The sequence below is a fragment of the Syngnathus acus genome, chromosome 15 (genome assembly GCF_901709675.1).
Source record: "Syngnathus acus chromosome 15, fSynAcu1.2, whole genome shotgun sequence".
Classification (NCBI taxonomy): domain Eukaryota; kingdom Metazoa; phylum Chordata; class Actinopteri; order Syngnathiformes; family Syngnathidae; genus Syngnathus; species Syngnathus acus.
Window position 1 is genome coordinate 11,951,006 of NC_051100.1, and position 26,660 is coordinate 11,977,665.

The 26,660-nt window shown below is 44.8% G+C and overlaps 4 protein-coding genes across 6 annotated transcripts; 3 read left to right on the forward strand and 1 right to left on the reverse strand.

The window, feature by feature from the left end:
* Nucleotides 1-361: 361 nt before the first annotated feature.
* cdc5l (CDC5 cell division cycle 5-like (S. pombe)) lies at nt 362-6,686 on the forward strand. 2 transcript variants are annotated; one of them, XM_037271342.1, is made up of 20 exons: nt 362-588; nt 849-952; nt 1,094-1,255; nt 1,342-1,469; nt 2,034-2,133; nt 2,221-2,347; nt 2,590-2,681; nt 2,762-2,906; nt 2,991-3,173; nt 3,669-3,817; nt 3,901-4,072; nt 4,182-4,346; nt 4,524-4,604; nt 4,673-4,915; nt 5,231-5,338; nt 5,420-5,509; nt 5,723-5,854; nt 6,127-6,207; nt 6,308-6,456; nt 6,554-6,686. In XM_037271342.1, exons 1-19 carry the CDS (start codon nt 544-546, stop codon nt 6,425-6,427), a joined length of 2,427 nt encoding a protein of 808 aa, XP_037127237.1. In that variant the 5' UTR covers nt 362-543; the 3' UTR covers nt 6,428-6,456; nt 6,554-6,686. The 2 variants fall into 2 exon arrangements, with proteins under 2 accessions (XP_037127237.1, XP_037127236.1); XM_037271341.1 differs by having other exon boundaries at nt 6,308-6,686.
* Nucleotides 6,252-11,675, reverse strand: supt3h (SPT3 homolog, SAGA and STAGA complex component). 2 transcript variants are annotated; one of them, XM_037271344.1, is made up of 12 exons: nt 11,573-11,675; nt 10,982-11,097; nt 9,926-10,010; nt 8,449-8,535; nt 8,228-8,324; nt 8,012-8,160; nt 7,858-7,933; nt 7,593-7,705; nt 7,425-7,529; nt 7,216-7,344; nt 6,862-6,951; nt 6,252-6,799 (listed from the first exon to the last, which is right to left on the reverse strand). In XM_037271344.1, the coding sequence occupies exons 2-12, from the start codon at nt 11,062-11,064 to the stop codon at nt 6,758-6,760; spliced, it is 1,056 nt and encodes a 351-aa protein (XP_037127239.1). In that variant the 5' UTR covers nt 11,065-11,097; nt 11,573-11,675; the 3' UTR covers nt 6,252-6,757. The 2 variants fall into 2 exon arrangements, with proteins under 2 accessions (XP_037127239.1, XP_037127240.1); XM_037271345.1 differs by having other exon boundaries at nt 10,982-11,073; nt 11,573-11,655.
* On the forward strand, nt 10,200-14,444 carry LOC119134557 (runt-related transcription factor 1-like). Its single transcript, XM_037271346.1, has 7 exons — nt 10,200-10,334; nt 10,834-10,888; nt 12,085-12,275; nt 12,595-12,754; nt 12,982-13,086; nt 13,196-13,261; nt 13,610-14,444. Exons 2-7 carry the CDS (start codon nt 10,840-10,842, stop codon nt 13,969-13,971), a joined length of 933 nt encoding a protein of 310 aa, XP_037127241.1. The 5' UTR covers nt 10,200-10,334; nt 10,834-10,839; the 3' UTR covers nt 13,972-14,444.
* Nucleotides 14,445-15,937: 1,493 nt separating this feature from the next.
* LOC119134555 (gap junction alpha-5 protein-like) lies at nt 15,938-21,512 on the forward strand. Its single transcript, XM_037271343.1, has 7 exons — nt 15,938-16,358; nt 17,925-18,039; nt 18,467-18,631; nt 18,948-19,235; nt 19,520-19,585; nt 19,675-19,823; nt 20,015-21,512. The coding sequence occupies exons 2-7, from the start codon at nt 17,971-17,973 to the stop codon at nt 20,469-20,471; spliced, it is 1,194 nt and encodes a 397-aa protein (XP_037127238.1). The 5' UTR covers nt 15,938-16,358; nt 17,925-17,970; the 3' UTR covers nt 20,472-21,512.
* Nucleotides 21,513-26,660: the final 5,148 nt, after the last annotated feature.

Consider the following 26,660-nt stretch of genomic DNA (forward strand, 5'->3'; position numbering starts at 1 on the left):
AATGGAATCTGACATCAATAAAAATTCAATGTCTTTCATAATTGCAAGTATTTTAGAATCTTTGGAGACTTTAGTTGAATTTGTGTGCAAATTACACAAACCTAGTGTAAAAACATACCAAACCAGGAAGAGAATTAATGTTTTTGTGAACAATTGTAGCTATAGTAATAAATTTGCAGATTCAATTTGGTTTTTTTATCACAGGATGGCAATATTTTACATTTCACCTCAGTTCTCCCTTTTTTTTTTTTAAATCAAACGAGCCCTTGTGTTGTTAAAAAATGTCCCATTCACGTCACGTGACTGTCGTGTTGTAGTTTCCTATTTGTCCTGCGGAGGGCAGTAGTTCTCAAATTAAGCGTCATAGTATTTTTCTCTTTCCAAGTCGAAGAATCAGCGTCGCACGTTTCCTGTTTGTAGCGACGAGCGCTCATTCGACTTGCAGCCCATCGTACGGACTGTGTGCTTTTCTTTTCTGATAGTTTTGCTTCCTTACTTGTTTCGTCCTTTGGAAGAAGGAAAGAAAACAACAAAGTCGCCAAGATGCCGCGAATTATGATCAAAGGAGGCGTTTGGCGCAATACGGAGGTAGGCATTGACACAGCTAGCGGGGTTGGCTTCTTGCTAACCCCGCTAGCATGTAGAGATCAGACCAGCTTCACATAACTACAAGCTAGATATAAAGTTAAGGAGACCTTATAAGACCTAGATACCTTATAAGACGCTATTTGTATTTAGTTCGCCCTATCTATCACAGGGTGCTTAATAGTCATTTTTGGATACTCTTGCTGACTCGGAATCCATTCTTGCTACAAATGTCAACCATTCCACTAATCTGCCAATTTTAGGATGAAATCCTCAAAGCAGCGGTGATGAAATATGGGAAAAATCAGTGGTCCCGTATTGCCTCATTGCTCCACCGAAAGTCGGCCAAGCAGTGCAAAGCCCGATGGTGAGTTTGTCCTTCCCGCTACATTTAAATGTGATATTCAAGCTTTTTTGGGGCTGAAACTGAGGCAGAGGTAGGGCCAGCCGACCTATGACTTGCATGTGGGTCTCTAACATATCCCCCACTTAATTGGTGTGTCCTCAGGTACGAGTGGCTTGACCCCAGCATCAAGAAAACTGAGTGGTCCCGAGAGGAGGAGGAGAAGGTTCTCCATCTGGCCAAGCTGATGCCTACCCAGTGGCGAACCATCGCGCCCATCATAGGACGCACGGCCGCTCAGTGTCTCGAGCACTACGAATACTTGCTGTACGCTGGCTAGCACGCAGTCGCCACATGACGCCAGCGGGCCTCACAACCACCCGTGTGACTCTGAATGTATGTGTGATTTTTAGCGACAAGGCAGCGCAGCGGGACAACGAGGAGGAAGTGGGAGAGGACCCCAGAAAGTTGAAGCCGGGAGAGATAGACCCCAACCCCGAGACTAAACCGGCCAGGCCCGACCCCGTGGACATGGATGAAGGTAAACCAACACGGCCAGCAACCATTTTGTCACTGTTTAGATCCTGTTTCATCCGTGTGATAAGATAGACGCTTTATGGCTTCTGTTACACTTACAGAAGAGAGAAATAAGCTAAAGTATCAAATTCAAGACATGCTAAAAACTCGTTTTGAAACCCTATGCAAGTAAACAGTTAACCAAAAAAAATTAAACTATTTGTAAAGTAAAAGTTCTTCCTTTTCATCTTATTCAGCTAATATCATAGATGAGCTTTGGGGTCCATTTAATTTATTTTGCTGTTTGCTTTCTTGGCTTGAAACGTAACCCTGCCCTGAAACCTTATTTGAAACATTAACCATTGCTTGAAGCCCCACTTTGAAACCATAACATTGGATCGCATTCTATTTATGCACAAATTAAAAGGCATGTTATACGCATAAACACAATTTTGTGTGTCCATGCATCCGTATTTTGCTACCTGCATATCTGCCAGGAATTTACTAGATCTGAGAAAATCAGTCTTGGCATTTCCTGAGTGCTGTTGTGTTCATTTGTCACAAATCAACAACATCAAAATGTTTTCAGATGAACTTGAAATGCTGTCTGAGGCCCGAGCTCGACTGGCCAACACGCAGGGCAAGAAGGCCAAGAGGAAGGCCAGAGAGAAGCAGTTGGAGGAAGCCAGGTCACATTTTCATCTTACTCATTGGTTGATCTTTTTGTTGGACCTGTGGATATTCACCACGCAGGTTCCACCTTTCTCTTTTTGCAGACGTTTGGCGGCGCTGCAGAAGCGGCGAGAGTTGAGAGCGGCGGGCATCCACGTCGGCAAGAGGAGGAAGAAGAAGCGAGGAGTGGACTACAATGCTGAAATCCCCTTTGAAAAGAAACCTGCCGCTGTAACTCAGAACTTGCTTGAATTCTTATGACAGTGAACTCTTCGTGATTTGCGGAGGTCGGGGACAAACCCTGGCGTGAATTGCAAAAATTGGCAAAGACTGTCACGGAATCTCTAACTAGCTCATAATGGCTTCAATGTGTAGTTGAAGGTTGAGCCTTTCACACATTGGGGGTTCACTGTACCGCATTCTGCGCATCGAAAAGCGCAGAACGTTTGAGCGGCCATTTTGTGTTCTTTCAGGGCTTCTACGACACAAGCATGGAGATTTACGACCCCTTGGCGCCCAACTTCAAGCGTCTCCGCCAGCAGCACTTGGACGGCGAGCTGCGCAAGTCAGTCACGCATTAGTGCTGGTTAGCACGTGTTAGCATGCGTGTCGACCTCACACCACACCTTTGTGTTTTCTTGGCAGCGAGCGCGAGGACCGGGACCGGAAAAAGGACAAGCAGAAGATCAAGAAGAAGAAGGAGAGCGACCTGCCCTCGGCCATCCTGCAGACCAGCGGCGTGGCCGAGTTTACCAAGAAGCGCTCCAAATTGGTCCTGCCTGCGCCACAAGTAAGCACCTGAGGCTAACACCTTCATTTGAGGCCAATTCAGTGGCTGACGACAATTAGTGACTGTCGTTTTCTCCCTTTGTAGATCAGCGACGCCAAGCTGGAGGAGGTGGTGAAGATGGCCGTGGCCAGCGAGGTTGCCCGCCAGGCAGCTGAGGAGAGCGAGAGCGCCAACGGCGCATCTTCAGCACTGCTCTCCGAGTACAGCGTCACCAACAACATGAGCGCCGGATTGCGCACGCCTGCCACCCAGGACCGGATCATGCAGGTCATTCTACTTCAGAATTGCAAAACACGACTCCGCCTTCAAGCCCTCATTTGAAACCCGACCCCTGGCTTGCAACCCAGATTTAACACCTCAGCACTTGTTTGATCCCCTAACTTGATACCCTTATCCTGCTTTCAAACCCTGCTTTGAAAAGCTAAGGTAGCCTTGAAACCGTAAATTGAAACCACAACCCTGGTTTGAAAAGCAAGCCTGGGCTTGTAACTCTAAGCCAGCCTTGAATCCATAACCCTTGTTTGAAACCTCTGCCTAGACTCAACACCCTAATTTAAATCCCTAACGCTGTCTCAATACCCTATTTTGTAAACCTCACCCAAGTTTTAAAAACCTTATTTGACATCTTAATGCTGGATTAGAACCCAAAACAAGATTCGAAACCCAGTCATGATCCGAACTAACCAAAGTGACTGATTGGGACAAGAGAAAAGAAAATGGAGGGCAAGTGTCAAGATTTGCTTTGTCTTTTTGTTGTTGCAGGAAGCTCAGAATTTGATGGCGCTGACCAACATTGACACGCCACTGAAGGGTGGCCTGAACACGCCGTTGCATGAGAGCGACTTCAGCGGCGTGACGCCCCAGCGGCAGCAGGTGCAGACCCCCAACACCGTGCTCAGCACCCCCTTCAGGTAACCGCCGGCAAGCACGCCTCCGCCCTCCATCTGTGGACCTGCGCGTCAAGGACAATGTTGAGCGACCTTGTGGTCTGCAGAACTCCTGGGCATGGCCAAGGGCCAGAGAGCATGACCCCGCAAGCGAGCGAGGCGTTGACCCCACGCGGGCCAGTCACGCCTGGTCTGACCCCCTTGCGTACGCCGCTGAGGGACAAGTTGAACATCAACAGCGAGGAGCAGCTGGCTGACCCGTCCTACGCTAAACATGTGGTCAGGAAAACGGGGAGGGGTTCCCCTATTTTTGCATAAATCTTTTCACAAAAACATGTTGAGCAATTTCTGACTTAAGGTCCAAGTGACTTTTTACATTCCTTGGCAGCAACGAGAGAGTCTGCAGCAGCTGAGGCAGGGCCTGATGTCACTTCCTGTGCCCAAAAACGACTTTGAGATTGTCCTGCCTGAAAACGCAGAGAAAGAATTGGAAGAGACCGAGATGGAGGGCGGCTACGTGGAGGACGCCGCTGACGTCGAGGCGCGCAAGCAGGTTCAACAGGAGCGCACACACACACACACTGCTGGTGGAATTACCTAACTTTTACAAGTCGCACGTGCCTTAATTTGACATTTCAGTTGCATCAAAATTCATATCCTAGACAAAATTGTTCATGTTGGGTTTATACCGCTCGCTACACAAATGTTAGCATGTGTTTGTGCTATTCAGGCCCATCGCGATGCAGAGAGGGAGAAGGAGCTCAAGCTGCGCCACACTGCTGTTCAGAGGAACCTGCCCAGACCCACTGATGTAATGAGCGCGCGCACAAGCATAAGCACACATGTCAAGCAATTGAACACGTTTGGTTGCACGATCAGGTGAACGAGTCAGTACTGCGTCCCACATCCATGGAGCTGAACGACCTCCAGGTGGCCGAGGAGCTGATCAAACAGGAGATGATCACCATGATGCATTATGACTGTCTTCACCATCCCGCGGGCGGCGGGCAGCTGCAGCGTGCAAAGGCCCGAGGACCGACGGCCACCTCAAACAACGCCCTGCACATCGCCTACCTGGATGCGCATGCCTACAGCACCGTCGGCACCGAGGACATGGACAAGGTCTCTCACCTCTCGTTCCAGTACTGTTACCGCACGGAAGAAATGAAGGGCTGGCCTGTGTTTGTCAAGCCTTAGGTCTTCACTGAAATGCAGCAATCAACATCAGTTTTCTATTATCTGATTATAAAATTTAAGCTCAATAAATGGTGCTCCAAATTAAAGCACAGACGTTAGTTTTACAGCGAACAATTTGAAAATAAAGCTAAACAAAAGCACAAGATATCTCTAAAAATAGATTAAAAGTAACTTAAATATACAACCGTAAAAAAAAAAAAAAACACTAATCAATTTTGTGTGCATGTTTTGGCTGGTCAGGCCAAAGTGGTCCTGGCGGCTGAGATGGAGGTGGTGAAGGCGGGCATGGGCCACGGAGACCTCAGCATGGAAGCCTACTCCCAAGTGTGGGAGGAATGCTACAGCCAGGTCACCTTCTGCATTCACATTCTTATTCATATATTAGTATTTCCATCACAAGTTTTCATAACACCGTGCGTGTGTGCGCAGGTGTTGTACCTGCCAGGACAAAACAGATACACCCGAGCCAATCTGGCAACCAAGAAGGAAAGGCTGGAGAGCGTGGAAAAGAAACTCGAAGTAAGTCACACATAATGAGGGAGAAGAAAAGCAAGTCTCAATTTTTTGAAAACAATGTTTTGTGGGGTAAGCTTGCCTTTCAAGGGAGGTAATTTTACTGGAAATATATATTTAAAAAAAAAAAAAAAAGTTTACATTTTTTAGGCTTTTTCTCCTAAGATGCTTTTTCAGTTTTTTGTTGCTAATGGTGTTTTGATATTGCTCTCGGTGCAGGTGAACCGCGGTCACATGACGGCGGAAGCCCGCAAGGCAGCCAAACTGGAGAAGAAGCTCAAGATCCTCCTCGGGGGCTTCCAGTCCCGAGCTCTCGGCCTCCTCAAGCAACACAACGAACTCTGGGAGCAGGTCAGCCTCCAAACATCCCTATGCGACGTTCTTCACACACCAAAATTCATTCCGAATCCCAATTCAGTCATTTGGAGGTTCTCTTGTAGCCTTAACACTTTCAACCAGTTAGCCCAAAGTTGTTTTTAGCGGCTGAATTAAATTGACCTAATCAACAACACTTAGTGGATCTTATGTGCTACATTTGGAACAAATGCCTGATTCTTGACACAAAGCACATATCCCAAATGCATCTGCACTCTCTGAACTGTTTTTCTTTTTTTGTGCACCAGGTGGAGCAAGCGGCTATGGAGCTGGAGACCTTCAGTCAGCTGAAGAAACAAGAAGACACGGCCATTCCCAAAAGACTGGAGGTTCGTCCCGCTCTCTTTTTCCTCATATACACATACACTAAATGTTTGGAAAAAAATAGACCTTTATTATCATTTACATTTTCCGTGTGCACCCATGTAGATGTTGCGCGAGGACGTGGAGCGTCAGATGGAACGAGAGCGGGAACTCCAGCAGCGCTATGGAGAACTTGTGACGATGCGTGAGGGCCTGGGCCTGGTCAACGGCGCTCAGAAATTCTGAGCGACGGTGAACTGTTCCTTTTTTACAATGTACGCCACCGGTCTCAGACTCCTGTCCTCGAGGGCCGGGATCTTGCTCGTTTTAGATGTATCCCTCCTCTAACACATTCTTGATCGTTTGAATCAAGTGTGCTGGAGAAGGAAAACGTCAAACGTTTAGGATACTGGCTAGTAAATTGAGCAAGCGAGCGTGCCCCACTCACCTTTTGTGTTCTACGTTTGTCTTGGCAAAAATTAAAGTTTATTTCCACAATGCCAAATTGTGTGCACTGGATGATGTTTTCTTAACATAAAAAAAAAGGGGGGGGCAATGATTTTCCATGTGTGGTGGTCAGCAGGCCAGGTAAGGCATCCCACTCCTCCTGTAGGGGCTCTGCAGAAACGCAACGGTTTCAACACGCATGAACACAGACAGCGATGTGTGTGCCTTCTTACAGTGTGTCGGTAATTGTATCTTCTTATGGCCTCTCGGATGTGACAAGGCTGGATGGCGCCGCTGGGAGGTTCCGCTGTGGCAAGGCAGCTCTGAAGCAAGAGTTTCAAGTGCATTCAGTATCTTTTGAGGGGTTCTTCTAAGCCATAGTTTTTTTAGGGAGGGGGGGCTCTACAAAAATCTAGAGGACTTGGGGTATTTCATTTTTCTTTAAAAGACTAGATTGTGAAAATATAAGTTTGCTTGTGGGGCAAAACATTTGTCTGGAAAAATATAAATTTTCATATACTATGCAATAGTAGACATTTTCATGTATTTCTCTTGGTTGTGGCCTTAGTTGAACACAGCGTTTTGACCTTTTTACGTTTCCTCTGCCGCGCTCTGCCGTCGAGGTTTCCATTGCCTTGGAGGAGAGGCTTGGATGAGTGGGAGGAGCCAGGAGTGGAGGGAGGTGTGGCCTCAGGGGACTCTGACTCTTTCTTGACCTGCCAGGCAACACGTCAAATTTAATTTAGGCCAACAAATGAAAAACTAGAAGAGTAAACAAGACTCATACTGTGTGTACCTCAGCCTGCGTGTTGTAGTGTATGTGGCTGGCCGAGATGACATGAGTGACGGCGTTGGTCTTTGCCACCATCTCCTGCTTCACCAGCAGAGACAAGTCTACAATCTGCAACCATGAATTGAAAGGACTCAACAAAAAGGCGGATCTCTGGATGAATGAACCGCTTACCTGTGCGACAGTCTCGTAGGCCAGGTAGGACAGTATCTCCATGGCAACGCTGTTGGGTTTCAGGTCCAGGCTACTGCAGTCCAGCCAGTCGCGAAACTTGGACGCTTTCTTGGCTGATGGATATAAAATGGAGTATGTAATGTTACCAGAATTAAATAGTAATTTAAACTCATAGAATATTAGAAGAAATCTTGAAAGAATCAGAATGATTGAGAATTGATTAAGAAATGTGTGTATCAATGTGTACAGCTATTTTGACAGTTACCAAAGCTGAGCTGTCGACTCTCACAGAATTCGGCATACTGTGTCTGGTCCATCATTTTGCTGTGACGCTCCAGACGCTAGAATCATATAATAATCACCATTACAGCCCTTAATCCTAAAAGGTGAGGTTAATGGTGCGTCACCACGGCAACCACCTCCAGCCTCTCTTGCTTGACCGGGTCCATCTCCTGCCGCTCGGCCAGCGACAGGAGCTCGCCCGTGTGGTCCAACCACAGCAGGTAATCCTGAGCCAAACGCTGGCGACGCTGGTTGCTGCCGCCGACAGTGGGCAACAATCCTGCCCCTGTGCCCCAATTTGGTGTTATTGTTTGGGGTTTGTGATTTGGTGGAAAAAGACGCAAAAGGCCCACCTTGTTCTTGCTGCCCGTCATCGTCGTCCAGGCCCTTGAGAAGCTTTGACTTGTAATCGCGGAACTGGAGATACTTCAGCAGCCTTGAGACCTTCCTCTGCACAAGCGCGCGCACACAAAAAGAAACCTTTTCTTTAACCAAGTAAAAGGTCACATTTTCCAAAGAAACATTTTGATTTTTCAAGAGTTTCACTCAATTTGTGCATGTTTACTGTGCCGACCTTGTCTCTGCGCATTAGGAAGAGGATGTCCTCCACGGCGATGACCCTCGAACCACGAAGGGTGGCGCCCTCGCTGGCCTGATGAAGCTGGTCAACACATTAAACTTAGTGAGTAATAGGGGTGTAACGATTCATCGATACACATCGATTAATCGATATAATGCTCTACGATTTGTTGGCATCGATGCTAAACGTAAACATCGATCTATATCGCCCGTTTTTGACCTCGGACATTAGACGCGACTTTATTTTGAAATCCAGTTCATTGTTGCTTGCTTCCTCTTTCCGGGAGCAGTGCGCGGCGTGTTGTGTTGTGAGCAGAGCAGGCACGTGAAAGGGGAGCCGACAACTACGCGGCTCCTGGGCTGGTGCTATGGCTAGTGTCCAAGAAGACGAGGAAATTCGCTCCCCTTTGGGCTTCAAGTCATTCGTTTGGAAGCACTTTGGATTCCAAAGAAAAGATGGCTCAATGGACAAGACACGTGCAGTTTGTAAATCCTGCCATGCGGTGATCAAATATTCAGGGAACACCACAAAAAGAACGCACTATCACAAATTTCAATGCACTAAACAAACATGTGACAAACTACTTTTGATTTTGCACTACATGTTGTATTATTGGCCATATTGAACAGTTCAAAGAGTAGACACCGTGTAATGTTAAAATTCTATATAAAGAGTTATAAATTAAGTTATTTTTGTTTTATAGAAGAGTTAAATAACAACATACATATTTTATTTATGTATAGTTCTCTGGTATTGCAAGAGAATGTTTTTTTTTTGCATTTGGATTAGAACATATGGTCAAGGTGTAATGTTTATTACTACATTCATTATAAAGAACTTATTTTTGTAATTAAATAGTTCAGTAATGCACTTTAAAGTTAATGTTATTACAAAAAAAGAAAGAATATTCATTTTTCTTTACTTATGAGAAAAAATATAGGAATTTGATAAAGTTCAGTGTTAAAATAAGCACTTTGTATACTACAATACTCTTGTAATTTCCTAAATAAAGAGTTTGCAGTACCTTGTTGATTTTGCGTATGGATTGTTATAAATCAGGATATTGTTCTATATCGATCGTAGAGCACTATATCGTGATGTATCGTGAATGAATCACAGCAGGCTTTAAGATATCGGCAAATATCGTATCGTGGTTCTTTGTATCGATATGATATCGTATCGTGACAAAACCCGCGATTTACACCCCTAGTGAGTAACATGGACATTCTCAAGCGATTGTTATCATAAATATCTTTTGCCATGTGCAAATGTCGTATTTGAAAATTGCTCAATCAAAAGGCCAGCCTTGTCTTGCAGTACCACTTGCTCGGGTACAGTGAGTTAAGCATGTCTGAACGCTTCAGTTTAAGTTTGCCTTTCTTTTCTCACTTTCTTTTTGAAAGAAAACTTTAGGAGAAAATGCAAAACGTTTTCACTAAACACCATCATTGTGTGTAAAACAGTGCGTTACCATGGCGATAAGCTGTGTATGCACAACGTCCTCCACCAGGGCTGCTGTCTCGTGCAGCGGCCTGCGCGCGTCTCCCAGGGCAAACCTAACACACACACAGACACACAGGTGAATCACACACATTTGGGCAAACGCACAGGTGAGTCACACACATTTGGGTAAACCTCCCATTTGCATGCAGAGAAAGAAGTTCCAGGACAACCCACAAAGTTGAAAACCACATCCTCGACATCCATTCTCATCTTTCCCCAGCCCGCCACCCCTGTGCCGTGATTGGTCGTCGGCAGCTGTCGCTCACATGACCGAGAGGGGTTGAACTTTGAGGTTGAAAGGTTCACCCTGAGGCTTGGGGTTCGGTTTTGAGGCTGACTGGCTTGCAGGCGTCTCCGACCGCCAACGACACCACCAGGTGAGTAATACACAAACGCCAGCTGGGCATGATGACCATGAGATTTTAAAATGTATATCTAAAATGATCCTCTCAAATGCATGTTAGTTTCTTCTTTGGGGTAAAAAAAACAAAGTCAAAAAGTGTCATTTTGTTGCTCGCTTAGTCTTTCAAGAGATGGCAGTGAGGAGTCACGAACAGAAGGGAGCACATCCTCTTCCACCTTTACAGTTGCTTTTTTTATTGAATGTGCCAAATCTACATTACACACACTGAATGTATATATACACTGCTAATGTATGATATTTACATCAGATTTAACTGTTCCAGTTTAGCTGTACAACCTGATTCCCATGTGCAGTTATCCAATTGCAAATGTGTTATTTTGAGTGCCAAGGCGCAAATCACATTTGAGAGAGAGAAATAATGAAGCATTCGGTGAAAATGTGTCATTGGAACGGGTATGATGCCTTTCAATCGTATTGTGACCATGTGCTTTGTGCCATGTGTTCATAAACAGGCTGACATGGCGTCAAACAGTCTCTTCAATGCCAGCGGCCACACACTCAATACAAGTGAGTCTCTGTGTTTGTGTGTGAGTGGGAAAGAACGAGAGAAGGCGTGTGTGCGTGAGTGTGTGCGTGTGTGTGTGAGAGAGAGATACATACATCATGCCCTGTATCTCAGGTATAAAACTGGTCCTGGTTGCAGCAGGACGTTCTCGGGAGCCGCTGATGGCCGAACCAGCCATGTGACCTCTCTGGACCAGTCACAAACTCTGATGCTAAACAAAAACATCAACACACTTTTTACTCGATAACAATAACACATTGACTCCACAGTTTTAAAAGATTAAAACGTGCAGTGTAATTTCCAACATCTTTTCCAGTTTTCTTCTCCACAGTAGGAAAAGATGACTGGAAATCACTTTTATGTTGTTGTTTTTTTGAATGGTTATTTGATTTTGTTTTCATAAATGCATCGATCACACTTCGGGTTAGGCCGAGCAAAACGCTAAAAAGAACGCCATAATACAATTAAAGTATTGCGGCAATACACGCACACTGGCAGGTGCTTTAACCGCACTGCTTCCTCTCCGGTAGTCAAATCTGAATAATAAAAACGACACCGTTGCGCCATATTCAAACAGTGCGGTTTAGGAGGCATCAATGCTCCACGAATACAAAAAAGACAGACAAAGACATGACGGCAGAGGGATAAAGTAAGGATATATAGCGCAAGACATGAGAAAAACTCACCAAAAGTTCTCCGGCAATTCCTCGTCGTTGTTTATGCAGTGTGTTTTAGTTTCAGTGCAATCCCGGCGCGTTTTGATGACGCAAATAGGAGGGCCGGAAAATAGCGTGCATGGCACTACGTGTAGTTTTCGCTGAACTCTGTTTAATTTTTTAGAATAAAAAAAGTGAAAATTCAAATAAATATTTTTATTTAATAGTTTGATTTGATCTATCTATAAATGTTTTGTCTTTTTGTAAAAACTAAAGCAAGTCTTATTTATGGCAGTTTGGGGCAGTTTTTTTTTTGTCTTTTGTTTTTTCAGAGCAAGCTCTTATTCCTTCAAAAATAAGAAGATATTGAAAATATATTGAGGAAATGGTTGAAATAAATAGCCATTGTATGCCTCGTTTTTGTAAAAATGTCAACGGAAAGATAATGGCCATATTACTGAAGTTTGCAAGCAAGCTTTTTATTTTATTTCACATCATATGTACAGTACCGTAAGAAAACCCATACATTTTGTGTCAATTAGATGCTGTGTCGAAGAATCGACCTGCTCCATCGCCATCCAACCTCGACCTGGACGAAGCCAAAACGTGCGACCTCCACGAGCGAGGTGCAGCGCTCGCCAGAGGCCTGGTGGCCACTGACAGCCCCAACTTCCTGTGCAGCAGCCTGCCTTATCACTGGAGGTGCAACAAGACCTTGCCTCGACCCTTCACTGTGAGCACTTGCCTGCATTTAAATTACACCTATAAGAAAAAACGGCTTTTGAATGTGTTGTATCTATACAAATACGCACTTGAGTGCCTGCCCATCCATTAAGTGGGAAATTAAACAACCAAGTCATTATTTTATGAATTTCTGTGAAATATGAAAAGTGTGAGCCCCTCTATATTCCCTCATTTGGTACGTAACAGTGTACATCGTATAAGAATCACACAAAGCATTATTATGTCACCATCAAAATTTAAGCAGATTATTAATATTGATGACTGATAACGTCTTTGAAAAGCATGTGCCATTTTCCTCAATTGTTCAGGTCGTTTCCTTGGGCAATGACGTGCCGGACGGCGCACTGGTCATGCTGATGGCGGGAAACGATGACAACAGCAGCGCCGAGTTACGCAACGCCACGGCCACCATGAGGCAGGGTCACGCCCACTTCAACGACCTGCGCTTCATTGGTCGCAGCGGCAGAGGTAGAAACCGTTCATTCTCAACACGGCTTATTCTGTTCAGAGTCACGGGAGTTCTGGAGCCTATGTCAGCTGACATCAAGCAGATTGCACGCCGAACCAGTCGTAGTCACATTTAATGATAACTGATGTTTTTCTCTCTCTCTCTCTCTCTCTCTCTCTCTCTCTCTCTCTCTCTCTCTCTCTCTCTCTCTCTCTCTCTCTCTCTCTCTCTCTCTCTCTCTCTCCAGGCAAGAGCTTCACCTTGTCCATCAATGTGCTGACCGCGCCCCCTCAGGTGGCCACGCTGCACAGGGCCATCAAGGTGACGGTGGACGGCCCGCGTATGCCCAGACGTCAGTGCATGTCCCCCACACTGAAAACACAACCAATCACGGAATAATTATAATGTTTATTTTCATTTTCTAGTTGATTGGTATTGAGGCCATTGATTTTATCTCCCAGGACAGCATCAGAAAGAAGTGGAGTCAGCACTTTTCAGATCATCCAGCTGTGGCTTGTCATCTTCTGGTAAAAAAAGTACTTTTGAATTTTTGTGACGCTTTCCGTCATTGCCATTTTGTAAGCATGTGTTTTGTATCTTGTTTAATAATGCTTCATGTGTTTGCTGCATTTGTTCTCTTGTCTTTTGGTGTGTGCTATCAGCTGCACACTTGTGTCTTTGAGACCATGTTTGTCCAAGTGGATTTGCGGTTTTCCAACTCCCTAAGTGGATTGAGTACCAAGGCCATCATATGTATTCAAGTTTTTATTGACATAAAACCTAGACAGTCCAAAGGAAGTTGCCATACTTCCCATTTTCTAGTCTCCAGATTAGGTTGAGTGTGCATAATGGGTAACCATAGCCCTCCTCTCCAGACTGCAGAACTTGGTCCTCCTCCTCCCTATGGTCCAGCGAGCCATCCCTGTTGGGTCAGATGGCCGCCTTGACATCTTCCTTTCCTCCGCCTGTCACAATGCGCCACCAGCAACAGCGCCAGCGCCAGCGTCAGTGCCATCCCATCCTGTCCTACTCCGCCCAGCCCCCCGTCTGTGCCTCCTACCTTAACTCAACGTCCCACCCTCCGCTCAGCCACGGCGGCCCTTATTACTACGGGCCCAACCAAGCCATCCAGACGGGGGAGGATGGAGGCACGGCGGCAGCGGTGGCATTGAGCGCTTACATTGAGGGGGCGTGTTTGACCCTCAGGGGAGAGGAACCTGTGTGGAGGCCTTATTGAGACGATGGAGATGGCGAGCCACCATTGATTACATTATCAACAACCTCAGTAGACTGGACAGAATCAACTAATCTCTCACATGTATTGTACTATTTAAAAATGATAGGAGATAGTTTAAGGGCTGCATTTATGTGATTCTTATTATGAATAAATTTGCAGCAAATTTTTCCTAACAGGGTGTTGAGTTAGTCTTGAGTGGAACATAATATTAACCCATTTTGGAGCGTAACATGAAATGTGGAAAAAGCCAAGCACTCTGGATATCTTCCAGATGCGCCCTATGTGCCAAAATGGCAGCAGCGAGGTTTGGACGTACGTTATCTGCTAATCTGATTGTTTGACCCCTTGTATTCTTGTCAATATTTTCTTTTATGGAGCCAAGCATTCAAACACAAGTTGCAAATAAAAATACAATTGAGCTTCTGTCATTGGGCAAGAAACACTCCCAGTCATGTTCCCGAATGTAGAGTCACATGGCAAAACCGCTGCGTGAATCAATTCAACGCGGACGCAGTTTAGCAATCCACGCTTGCAGCCTGCAGGAAGGCGGCCTGCTTTCAGTGCTGTCACAAGTTCTGCGCAGGATTAAAAAAAGACATGTTGAAGTTTTTGTCTTGATTCTTGTGCGAGATTGTGAATATTGTTTTTGGGGCGCAACAGTCACGGAGTCACCAGCTGTGGTCATTATTTCTCAATCCTAGCGGAGAAACAATAAAAACCCAAGAAGGAGGCGTGGTATCATTCCAGATGGAAATGTTCCAACTGTGACGTAATTTAGGAAAAAAATTTATTGAAACTTTTTCTCACGCTTACAAAGTCATCAAGTTGTCTAAATAACAATAAAATACAATACCTGGTTTGGGTACTCGCCCATCCCGAGTTGAAACCTTAACTCATACAGGCTTAGAAGTCTAATTTAACAACCTAATCTTGGCTTTGAAATCTGAATCTGGTTTAAAACCTTTACTTTATACTTCTTCTCATGGGGCGGTTATTCTGCCTTCTTGCGCTGCCCCCTGCTGTCGACTGCAAATGACGTCACAGTGACTAAAGACTCATCTTGTGAATGACCGGTAAAGAGGTGAATCGCGATTTGGTCGTTTTGGGCCGCCACTGTGGTGTAATTTTCAGCGTACAGCAAGTGAAGGCAAAATGGCAAAATGGCCGCCCCTTAAGGTGACTTATGTTGACGGCGTTCTTGCTCGGGGAAAAGCTTTTCACTCGCAAATCAATTCCCTTGACCTTAGCACAATAGTTTGGAGATAGCCAATCGCAATGACCTTCAGGTAGCGCCCGCGCAATAGAAAAACGCCACCCGTTTCCTTTCAGAGTTCCCAATTACTCACTCGTACACACCCAAGTGACACACACACACACGCAAACAAATCTCAACGTTTTGGGAACCGGCGGCCAGATAAGAAAAGTGACAAGGAGGGAATGCTGGGCCAGGACTCAAAGCCATTGTGTCCTCAGACAATATAGGACTTCCTCTCCATGCCAGGCGATGCACACTCACAAACACACACACACAAGCACACGCACGCATACACACACACACACACACACACATATATATGCATAGACAAACTGTTACACACACGACACACTCGAACAGTCTGACATTTATATGCACACACAAATGCGCATGCACGCACACACACACACACACACACACACACACACACACACACACACACACACACACACACACACACACACACACACACACACACACACACACACACACACACACAGAGTCTTACAAATGTATACCAACACACTCACTATCAAACACACATGCACATAGAGTACATGAGCTTTGTGAATAGTAGCAGCAGCATGGCACCAGGACAACTTCCTTTGGAGACACGGCCCAGGGCTACCAAAGGAGGGAAAGACCCAGAGAGAGAGAGAGAGAGAGAGAGAGAGAGAGAGAGAGAGAGAGAGAGAGAGAGAGAACTAGATAAGTGCCCCTCCACACACACACACTATTGCACACGCAAAGTGTGCTCTCATCTGTGGACAACTCACTTGGGATTGCAAATGATCTGTTGAATTTATCTCTTGGCGACTTCTTTTTTTGGGGCAAAAGTAATCCAGAATTCCCTTGGAATCTGCGAGGTGTGCTCACTTTTCATTGCAAATGATCTGTTGAATTTATCTCTTGGCGACTTATTATTTTTTTTGCCAAAAGTAATCCAGAATTCTCTTGGAATCTGCGAGGTGTGCCCACTTTTCACAGGTGTAGCCACACTTGAATCCTCCTTCCTACCTTGCTCAAGGGCGCCTTGACGGACCAGCTCCAACCTGCTGCTAGTTGACCCAGGTGCGACTTTGCAAACTTGAAGCCCACAAATATCCTCACGTCTTCATCGTCATCATACTTGGTGTGTATCCGCAACACACACATACACATTCACACGCACACAAATGTACAACCTTTTTCTGGGGTTCTCCAACAGAGAAAACTGCTTGGAAAAAAAAACATGAAAACAAGCAATAAAACGCTTGCTTCAATCATGATTGCACGTGTACACACCTCAACTTGTTCTTTTGTGTACTCAGGACATTGTACTATGAATAGATGAATCTGAAGTTGTGCTTTATAACCTTTCTATTTTTTATTATACAGTTTGATGCTATATACATAAAATGCGCACCAATCAGTGCTTTGCGAGCACAAACTCTCTCTGTCTTACACACACACACACGCACGCACTCACACACACGCACACACACACACACACACACACACACACACACACACACACACAAACACACACACAGTAGTGACAACTTTAAAATGTAGGATTAAAGAAGCATTTTGCTCTGGTAGCTAGCAGTGGCTTGGCAATTTCGTTTCAAGTGGTTTGAGTTTTTTTTATTTATCCCTCAATGCTTAAATGGCCTCAATGAAGCTTTGTTTTAGTTCAGAAAAAAAGACACCCTGAGGTGCAAGAAGACTGTGTGTGTGAGTGCGTGACTGGGTGTGTGCGTGTGTGTGTGTGCGTTATTGTAGCAGGATGCAGAACAATGCGGTGCGCAGGAGACACACACACACACAAATGAGGTCAAGCAATCGTCTATACAAGGAAGTAATATTGTTATTAAGTATCTCAAGAGCAGTTCTGAAAGACATGAAAACACGCAAACACGCGCGCACACACACACGCACACACACACGCACACACACCCACACACACACACAAACACAATCCATTATGTGCACATTCAGCCGTCAAAAAAGAACAAAAGTTGTGTGGTTGAACAATAACGTTTCCATCAGGGAGCGGAATTCCAGTAGCTTGTGTTCGTACCCAAATAGCAGCAAAAGGACCAGCGTATTTGTGTGTGTGTGTGGGGGGGGGGGGTTGTTTTGGATGTTTGCCTTCCCAAGAGAGCAACGGGCAAGTGTGGGAACTGAAAGCGAACCTCTAGTAAGATGAGGGCTAAAGATGAAATGTATGTTCTTTAAAAGGGCCCGACTGTGGGGTTCTTGATCTGATGAGAACAGCCAAATGATCCCAACTGTTCCATAAATTCAGATGAAAGGATTATTTTCATATCAAAAAGTTGATTAGCACTACTCGTTAGCGCGTTAACGTCACAGAGCAATCGGGTATGTTCAGCTTATCGGAAAGGAACGCTGCGCATCTCCGTTCAGACTCTTCGCCCGGCCCGACTACGCAGTCATTGGTGGAGAACCTCGCCGTGGGGGCGATGATGTAGATTAGATGGAGACGCAACTATTTGTGTCCAAGCCGAAGCTTAACAAATGAGCAAGGACACCGCCGCCAAAATCCTGTTCCAGAATCAAACCTTGCTCACAAGTCACATTCTTAGCCAGTCATCAACACACACCTTGTCTCATTCATCTGGCTTTTCAGTACTTCTTGCCAGTACATCCACCAGTCAAGGTTGCAAACTGATTTTGTAATGCTTTGTACTTCAAGGCAGGAAGGTGAATTCGGCTGAGTGGTCGCCAACGAGCAAATATCAATGGCAGACTGGAGTCTTCTGGGAAACTTCCTCGAGGAAGTACAGGAACACTCCACCTCCATTGGCAAGGTACACACATTCACACACACACGCACATATACACACACACACACACACACTTGCGCACACACACACACACACACACACACACACACACACACACACACATACACTGACTAAAACCGTCCCTTTGGCTGCCATGAGGTCATTTTGTGTCCATAGGCTTCTTGTTTTGACACCACGTAATGTTTGAAAATACTTGAAAAGACAGCAAGAGTGAAATGACGTACGTACATCAAATGCTCGCAACTAAATATCTTTTCCTCACTGAAATGCATGTAAAAGCCGCTCAATCCCCTCTGGCTCGCTCAGAAACAACTCAATCAAATAGAAGGTCGAGAATGTTCTTGCTATTGGGGCCAATATCATGAAACCAAAAAACAATATTCCGAAAGTCGTTAAGACAAGCCAATGAAATGGAGATTTGGGTTTGCAGGTGTGGTTGACCATCCTGTTCATCTTCCGCATCCTGGTGCTCGGGACGGCAGCAGAGTCATCTTGGGGCGACGAGCAGGAGGACTTCAACTGCGATACAGAGCAGCCCGGCTGCGAGAACGTTTGCTACGACAAAGCCTTCCCCATCGCGCACATTCGATACTGGGTGCGCTGAGCAGAAATTTGCCTTGGTTGCATTTACACACATTGCAATCCCATGTTTCGTCATGCTATAATTTTTTGTAGGCAAAACGTCAGAGCGCAGTGGCATGTTTTTCTGTATTGTAATTTTGTCCACCTATTGGAATAGAAAATTCAGATAAGCATTATGTCAAACTGCGACGTCAAGGCACAAAGTCTAAACGTAATAGACTAGTTGTGCCATTACACCTCTTTTCTCTTAAAATTGTGCACATCCATCCCAGCCACCACGCGACCCCGCGTGACGTCAGTAGCACTTTGGACTTTTCTTGTGTTGCCAGGTGCTGCAGATCGTGTTCGTGTCCACGCCCAGTCTAGTGTACATGGGCCACGCCATGCACACGGTGCGGCGGGAGGAGAAGCGGCGCAGCCAAGAAGAGGACGAGAGCGGCGAGGAGGATGACGACGACGACCCTGGAGGGGGTGACGACGACGAGGAACAAGGCGGCAAAGACGGCAAAGAACCAGGGAAGCGCAAGAAAGCGGGGCCTGCGGCGGGCAGAGTGCGCCTGAAGGGGGCGCTGCTGCAGACCTACGTGCTGAGTATCGTCATCAGGAGCTTCATGGAGGTACACGCCGACTCCATTGGACATTGACGCATGCAATTATGAGCTGTTTAATTTAAATTAAATTTTTATTAATGTATAGTCATATAAATTAAATTGCTCTTTTTTTTCTCTTAACACATGACAATAAAATTTGCCCAAAATGACAGTTTGTCTGCTTGGAATGGAACGATTTTGCAGTAATTTAGTTGTTTGTGTGTGTCAGAGAAGATGGTAGGTTACCACTGTATTTGACTCGGTTCAAAAAGAAAAGTAGCCTATTGTAGGTGATGTGTTGTTCCATGCAGGTGGTGTTTCTGTGCCTGCAATACTTCCTGTATGGAATATTCCTCAACCCTCTCTATGTGTGCAAGGTAAAAAGCGAAACAATATATTGAAGGTCTTTTACCAGCCATTAAGTGTGTGTGTGTGTGCGTGTGTGTGTGCGGGTGCGTGTGGTTAGGCTTGGCCATGTCCACACCTGGTCAACTGTTACGTGTCGCGGCCCACGGAGAAGAATGTCTTTATCGTGTTCATGTTGGCCGTGTCGGGCGTGTCGCTGGTGCTCAGCGTGCTGGAGCTTCATCACCTGGCCTGGAGGCACTGCTGCAGGTCTTGATTTTTGTTAAAATGAGTTCTTTCTCAAATTATTATTATTAATTTTACTCTTAAAAGTAAGGGCAGAGTCAGAATCAGCACAAAAAAAAGAATCGATAAAAGTTTACCTACATGTCTGAATAAAAAAATTTACTAAAGATTTGTTGACAAAACTCTAGCTCAAAATGTCATCTTTGTCTTTGCAGAAGGTTGTTGGCCTCCAAGAAGTCGGCGACTACCACGGAGTCAACTCAATCCAAACAAGTCACCCTGACTCCGCCGCCACCGCCGCCATCCACCCCGCCTCCCGAATTCAGCCAGTGCGTGATCAGCTCCTCGCACTTCCTGGCGCTGCCCTTCTCCAACCACCGGCTAGCCCACCAGCAGAACTCGGTCAACATGGTGACCGAGCAGCATAAAATGGCGGCGGGAGTGCACGGCGACGAGAGCCTGCTGCAAATGAGCTGCTACCCGGACGGCTGGCGCGGCACCGCTGATGTGGCCGCCTGCTACGACGCCGCCGGTTGCCTGCGCATCCAAAACATGGGCGGCGTCAAGCGTCCGCTGCTGTGTGCTGCCAACGTGGTCCCAAAAGACAAACGGCGACTCAGCAAAAGCAGCGGCACGAGCGGGCGAACGCGAGCCAACGACCTCGCCATCTGACAACGGGGGCCATTCAGCTCCTGGCTTGAACTTGTGATGCGCACACTCAACACTGCGGTCTTCATCCAGAAGCCTCCAAGGAGCATTCCGCTCTTTAGACCTGAGCCGCCGGTCATAAAAATGGAAACAGAAGGATGGGAATCAGGCTAAACAGTTATTTTTGAACTCTTCAAAGACAAACAAGATGGGCTGCATGTGGGTCACCAACAGAGAAGGCCATGCATTTGGTACCACCACTTTGACATCGCAATAACAGAAACCAAAGCACAAAATAACTTAGGATCTTATTTTTTCACTTTATTTTTGTCAGATCGATACCAGTACAACTATGTATTCCCTGTTTCAGTATTCACTGATACCCCCTACTGATACCTCTAAAGTACTTATCGTTGGGTGGCTCATTTTATGCAATACCCCCACACAAAAAAAATCCAACTTCATTATACTGATGATTTTGCTAAACGACAATAACAACTTTGTTCATGTAGTATTATGACTTTTTTCACAGAATCAACAGTTCCTCTGCTGATCACAGCCAGTGATAGTATTTGCTCTGTTTGGCCTTGAAGACACGATTAGCGATTAATACACAGTTGTCTATGAAATCCATGTGCAACTGCAAAACACAAACAAGGCAGGCGTGAGAGCCTACAAACAATAGCAACATTTGTCTTGTTCTTTTTACTGAGTGTAGGATGGACGACAGTGGCCTGCACCTGCTGCTGGACAATAAGTTGTGTGCAAAAATAACAACAACCCTTTGACAAGAAGACATGGGCAGGATGTTGAACGTGAAGCACAGGCACAACACTGCCTAAAATCTTAACATATTTTCTCAAAAATTGATGGAAGATGTCAAATTTTGTTGAGTTCTGAATTTTTCCAATTTTGACTTTTTTACAGATAAGTTTTGTAGACACCTGTGCTTTTAGATGTGCATTAGCAACAACGGACTACAATAAGTATTCAAAACACAGTTATCACACATTTTTGATTGCAGCTTTTTCTGAAATAAAAATGCACTACTCATTTTCAAAAATATTTTTTGTGGATTCTTTTTCATGATCAAAAATATTATTTAGAGTAGAATTTATTCTTGTAGTAATATTATGACATTTCTTTCTGTAAAAATTCGACTTTGCAGTATAATTTGAAAGAAAACATTTTTATTTTTTATAAAAAAGATTTTGGTGGGTTTTATTGTTAAAACATTTCAACTGCTTTATTTTTTAAAAGTGCGACTCTGCAAATGTTTACTTCATTCACCATCACTGTTATATCATTCGTCATCTGTCCTAGTCAATCACACAATTAAACGTTCAATTACATATACGTCCAGTGACGTGCGGTGAGGTTTGGGGTTGGTGAGGCACTGACTCAGAGTCAGATTTACAAACGTACTGCATGCAGGGCCGGTTCTAGGAATGCACATAAGAGGGGGCAGTCAGAAATGTGAAGGGGGCATGTTCTTTTTTCTTTTTTTTTTTACACATTTTTAACACTGTTAGTGTTTTCTTCACGGCAGTTGTTAGCTGTGTGTCCAGATCTCAACCTGGAGAAGTGGATTGCACTCTGTCAGGCCTCTACACTGAGACCTGTCCAGCTGAAGATTAAAGCTTCTGCTGGTATTGCTCTTAGGGTCACTGAGGCACGCAAACCCCCTGACCACAATAAGGTGGCAATCTCTCAGGGGGGGGGACATATAATATAAATGTTATATTAACTATTATTTGAGTTGTCGTTAATCATTAGTTATATCACGGGTCATTACGACGAGTTTGGTGGAGTTTTTACTGCTTCTTCCAACTCCAACCGCGCTGACTGTAACTAGACACTCTCTGGCTGCGTCTTGCCTCATTTGCATACTCACAGTGATTGGATGTTTACGGAGGGGCGCGGAGTCCTGACAGCAGGCTGTGTGAGGGAGGACACACACTGCACCGACATGAGAGAAGAGAGGGGGCTGATTAACGTGTGTTTCTATCAGCGGATTTTTCACTTCTAAAAGTTTGATTCGAGGGGGCAGGACATCTGTTTGAGGGAGGGGGCGTTGCCCCCTCTTGCCCCTGCGTAGAGCCGGCACTGACTGTATGACGCTAAGGCAGTGGTCCCCAACCTTATTTGCACCACGGACCGGTTACGTGTCAGAAATATTTTCGCGGACCGGCCTTTATATAAATAAATATATTTATATATTTATTATTTAAATATTTATATATATAAATAGGATGAAATAAAATGATACGACTGGCATAAAAACAAATATAAACTCCATAAAATCCATATTTTAAGTAGGACTCCAGAAATGTTCTTTTAAATGCAGCTTTCCTTTTCTTAGAAGTCGTAGCCTCTTCTTCTTCAGTGTCCTCATTGGACGTTTTTCCCTTTCCGAAGAAGCTTTCCAAACTTCTCTGTTTCTTGCTCATTTTTGCTTGCCTCGCGGGCTTGACTGTGGTGACATGTCACGTGACCGAGACGAGCGCCCTGTGTCAAGAGTCCTTATTTTTCAGATGCACCGACAGATGTAATTGGGAGAGATTCGCCAAATTTTTTATATTTTTCAAAATAAATTCTTACTCATTTTTGCTAGCTTTGTGGGCTCGACTGGGGAAACATGTCACGTGACCGGGACGAGCGTCCTAACCTGAATGAATTGATCATCAAATTTTTTTTCCTGTGCGGCTCCGCGGCCCGGTACCAAGTGACCCACGGACCGGTACCGGTCCGCGGCCCGGTGATTGGGGACCACTGCGCTAAGGCACTGACTCACAAGTCAGATTTACAAGCATACATGGTTGTTATCCCATTCTTGATTAAATTTAATAACATTTTAAACACACCACTGTACATTTAAACACACCACTGCAGTATTCTTACCTTTACTTGTAAATGAAGTCTTTTTTAGAGTACCAATCCTTTTGAAACGAACGTGTTGTAGTCCGTCCCGGGAGGCCCGTAGTTTGAATTAATCCTTGCAAATCTGGCGTTGGTCTTCCCTTACTTATGATTCCTTGCTTTGGCTGAAAGTCAAGTTTTGAAAATGTTCTTATTGTCGAGATTATATCCTCCATTTTCAGGGAAAATAAAGCCAAATAGCAACGCGTTAGCATCGGATGCTGTTGGTTGTTTTTCTTTTCTTTTTTTTCTTCTTAATTTACTCTCGCATTTACTCGTGTTGTGAACTATTAGCCGCAGGCTCACTATCGCCCCATCTTTGAGGCAAAAGTACCGGCTACCTCAAGGCCCGTATTTTCCCGCTGACTGCAAGCACGCGCCGTTTGCACGCGCTCAGTACAGTGTGTGAGTGGTGCACACTCTCACACGCACGCCCTGAGAGGCACTACCTGTCACTGCCTCAGCCTCCATGATTCTCGTCTCCCGTTGTTATTTGAACAAGAAATACAGCTATTTTGACTATGAAAATGATCCAAATGTATAGGAAACACACCAAAATTGCATTAAAAGCGTAGACCACAGGACAGATATATTATGTTTTATTATATTATTCATTTTTTAACAACTTATGGTGACAGCTGAGGAAACCATGTTGAGCTCTTTACTGCCCCTGGTGGCAAGGTGAGGCACTGCCTCACCTGCCTCCTATGAGTGCACGTGCCTGGTGTGGGTTGAGAAGCTTGCGGAAGGCGCACAGAAGCTCTTGGCCCCTCTGGCCGCCGCTCGTAGCGTTGACAAACACCAGCAGGGGGCGCACGTCCTCACTCAGCTGGCTGAGCTGCAGTGGCACTTCAACAGCATCCCATAAGTGTCGTTTTGTTGCATACTGGTATTGGCCTTTGCTTTTTTTTTTTTTTTTTTTTGTTCAATTAAAACTGGCACTGCTCTGGTCTGCCCAACGCATTGCCCCGCCCACACCCCCGAACGATTGGCTATAGTATTTATTTCGCTGGGTTTTCTTTGTACTTTTGGAAGCATGCGGGCGGCTGATGAACGTCATGGATCAACACAGTAACCGAATCGTTCTTTTCTTACGATCACTCAATCAAGAGCAAATAATAAATTCTCAAAATAAACGTTGGCTCCATCCCTGACTTCAATGCTCAAATTACACATCGCGAGATTAATCGGTTATCAAAATAATGGTCGTCTCCGTGCCTGACGTCAAGGTTCTCACCGGACCGACACGGCTCAGGTGTCGTGTCGCTGTAATTCCCGTTTTGGCCACTAGAGGTCCCCCACTAGACTCAAAATTAGTGATGAGATCTGATCTGTTGTCAAAAAGAAATTAGGAATTTAAATTTAAATTGGAGCAAAAACTAATATGGTTGAAGATATTGTGATTTACCACCCGCTTAAAAAAACAAAACTGGAATTTAATTTTAAATTTGAGGAAAAACTAATATGGGTGAAGATATTGTGATTTACCACCCGCTTAAAAAACACAATTGAAACTGGAATTTAATTTTAAAATTGGAGCAAAAACTAATATGGTTGAAGATATTGTGATTTAGCCCCCGCCTAAAAAAACAATTAAAACTGATAAAATACATCTTAAAAGTATATAAAATAAATAAAAAGTCATTATAAAACAAAAATGACAGAAAAAAACAAAACAAATCCCAACTATTGCCACAAGATGTCCCAATTAGTTACTGGGTGTGCAGAGTTCCCAAACTTTTTTGGCTCGAGTCTTCACTTGCAAAGAGAAGGTCCTTCAGACTGCTGCAGCCACAACTAAAACACTTTTGCACCACCGCAGGAAAGAGGGACACTCAAGCACTGGAGAAAAAAAAAAGGCTGCACGGGTTCAAATTGATTGTGTGTTTTGTTTTAACAACTGAACCTCTCTCCCTGAAGTTCTTGAAAATTCAATCGGTGCAAACGTACTCACTGCTAAAAACATCCTTGTTAGGCCCTTTTTGTGCGAAGCAATGCTGGCTGCGTGTGTTTCATTGCAGGTCACCACGGCTGACAGATGGGGAACGCTAGCGGCAGGCACCGTCTTCCTCTTAAAGTGTCCAATCACTCAAACATGACATCTTGTTCTCCAGCCTCGTTGTCATCAACACCCACACCAATTTGCGACACCTGTTTGCCATTGACCTTCTGACCTTTTGTGGCAGGGCTGAAATGCAGTGGTATCTTTCTTATTGTTGTTGTGAGTTCATTTTAAAGGCCAATAAAGGACTTTGCAATTAAGCAGCAGCTGAGCTGGGCACTCCTCATTCCATTCTGGCACAAAAAGAAGAAAAAGAAAATTCAAATCTATTCAGGAAACGTCTGTTCCCAAATTGATACTTGTTTTGTGCCTGGTGGCAATGTAGCTTTGGTATTTGCTTGTTGCCAACTGATGCCATCTTGCAGGTGCCACGTAAAAGTGAGCCGGGCCGTCATTTCGGTGTTCCCGTGAATGAGTATGTCATTGAAAATAACAATTGTGGATTCACATAGAGTAAAATTTCTAATGGAGGAAGGTTCAGGACGGTGCTGGCCCGGCGGCGGCGCGGCACCTTTTGATAACCTTGAATGAGACCAAAACAACATGAGAGTGCTGGAAATAGAAACATTTGTTACCAGCAGCATCCTCTCAGAAATATGTCTGGAACAAATTTAGGTTCCAAGAAAAGGGAGATAAGAAAACGAAACCTAACTCACACACGCACACACTCACGTACACACACGTGCACATACACACACAGTCAGTCACTTAGGTGCTCTCGTGAATGAGTGAGCGTATGTCACTGAAAAAGACAATGGTGGAATTACAGAGAGTAAAATTCCAATTGATGAAGATTCAGGACAGCAAGGAAACGGTGCACCACTGAATGACCTTCAATGTAACTAAGACGGCCTGAGCATCATTTACTGGAAACAAGGGAGGAGGCACAGACAAGAAAGCGAAACCTAACTCACAGGCAAACCGATACATATTAAGGAAACCTTTGCTCCCAAATTGATACTTGTCTTGTGCCAGGTGGCAAAGTACTGTATTGGCCCGAATATAAGACAACCCCGTGTGTCAAAGTCAAAGGTCAAAGTCAAAGAAATCGAAATTACGTTCCCACTATCCCACGGTGACAAGACATAGGACCATAAGACTATACATACAAGTAAACAACACAAAATAATAAAAACAAGAAGGCACAAACAAGGAATAAATAAGAGTGATGAATAAATAATAAATACATTTTTTTGGGGTGGGGGGATCCTGAGACACCCCCAATAGCATGC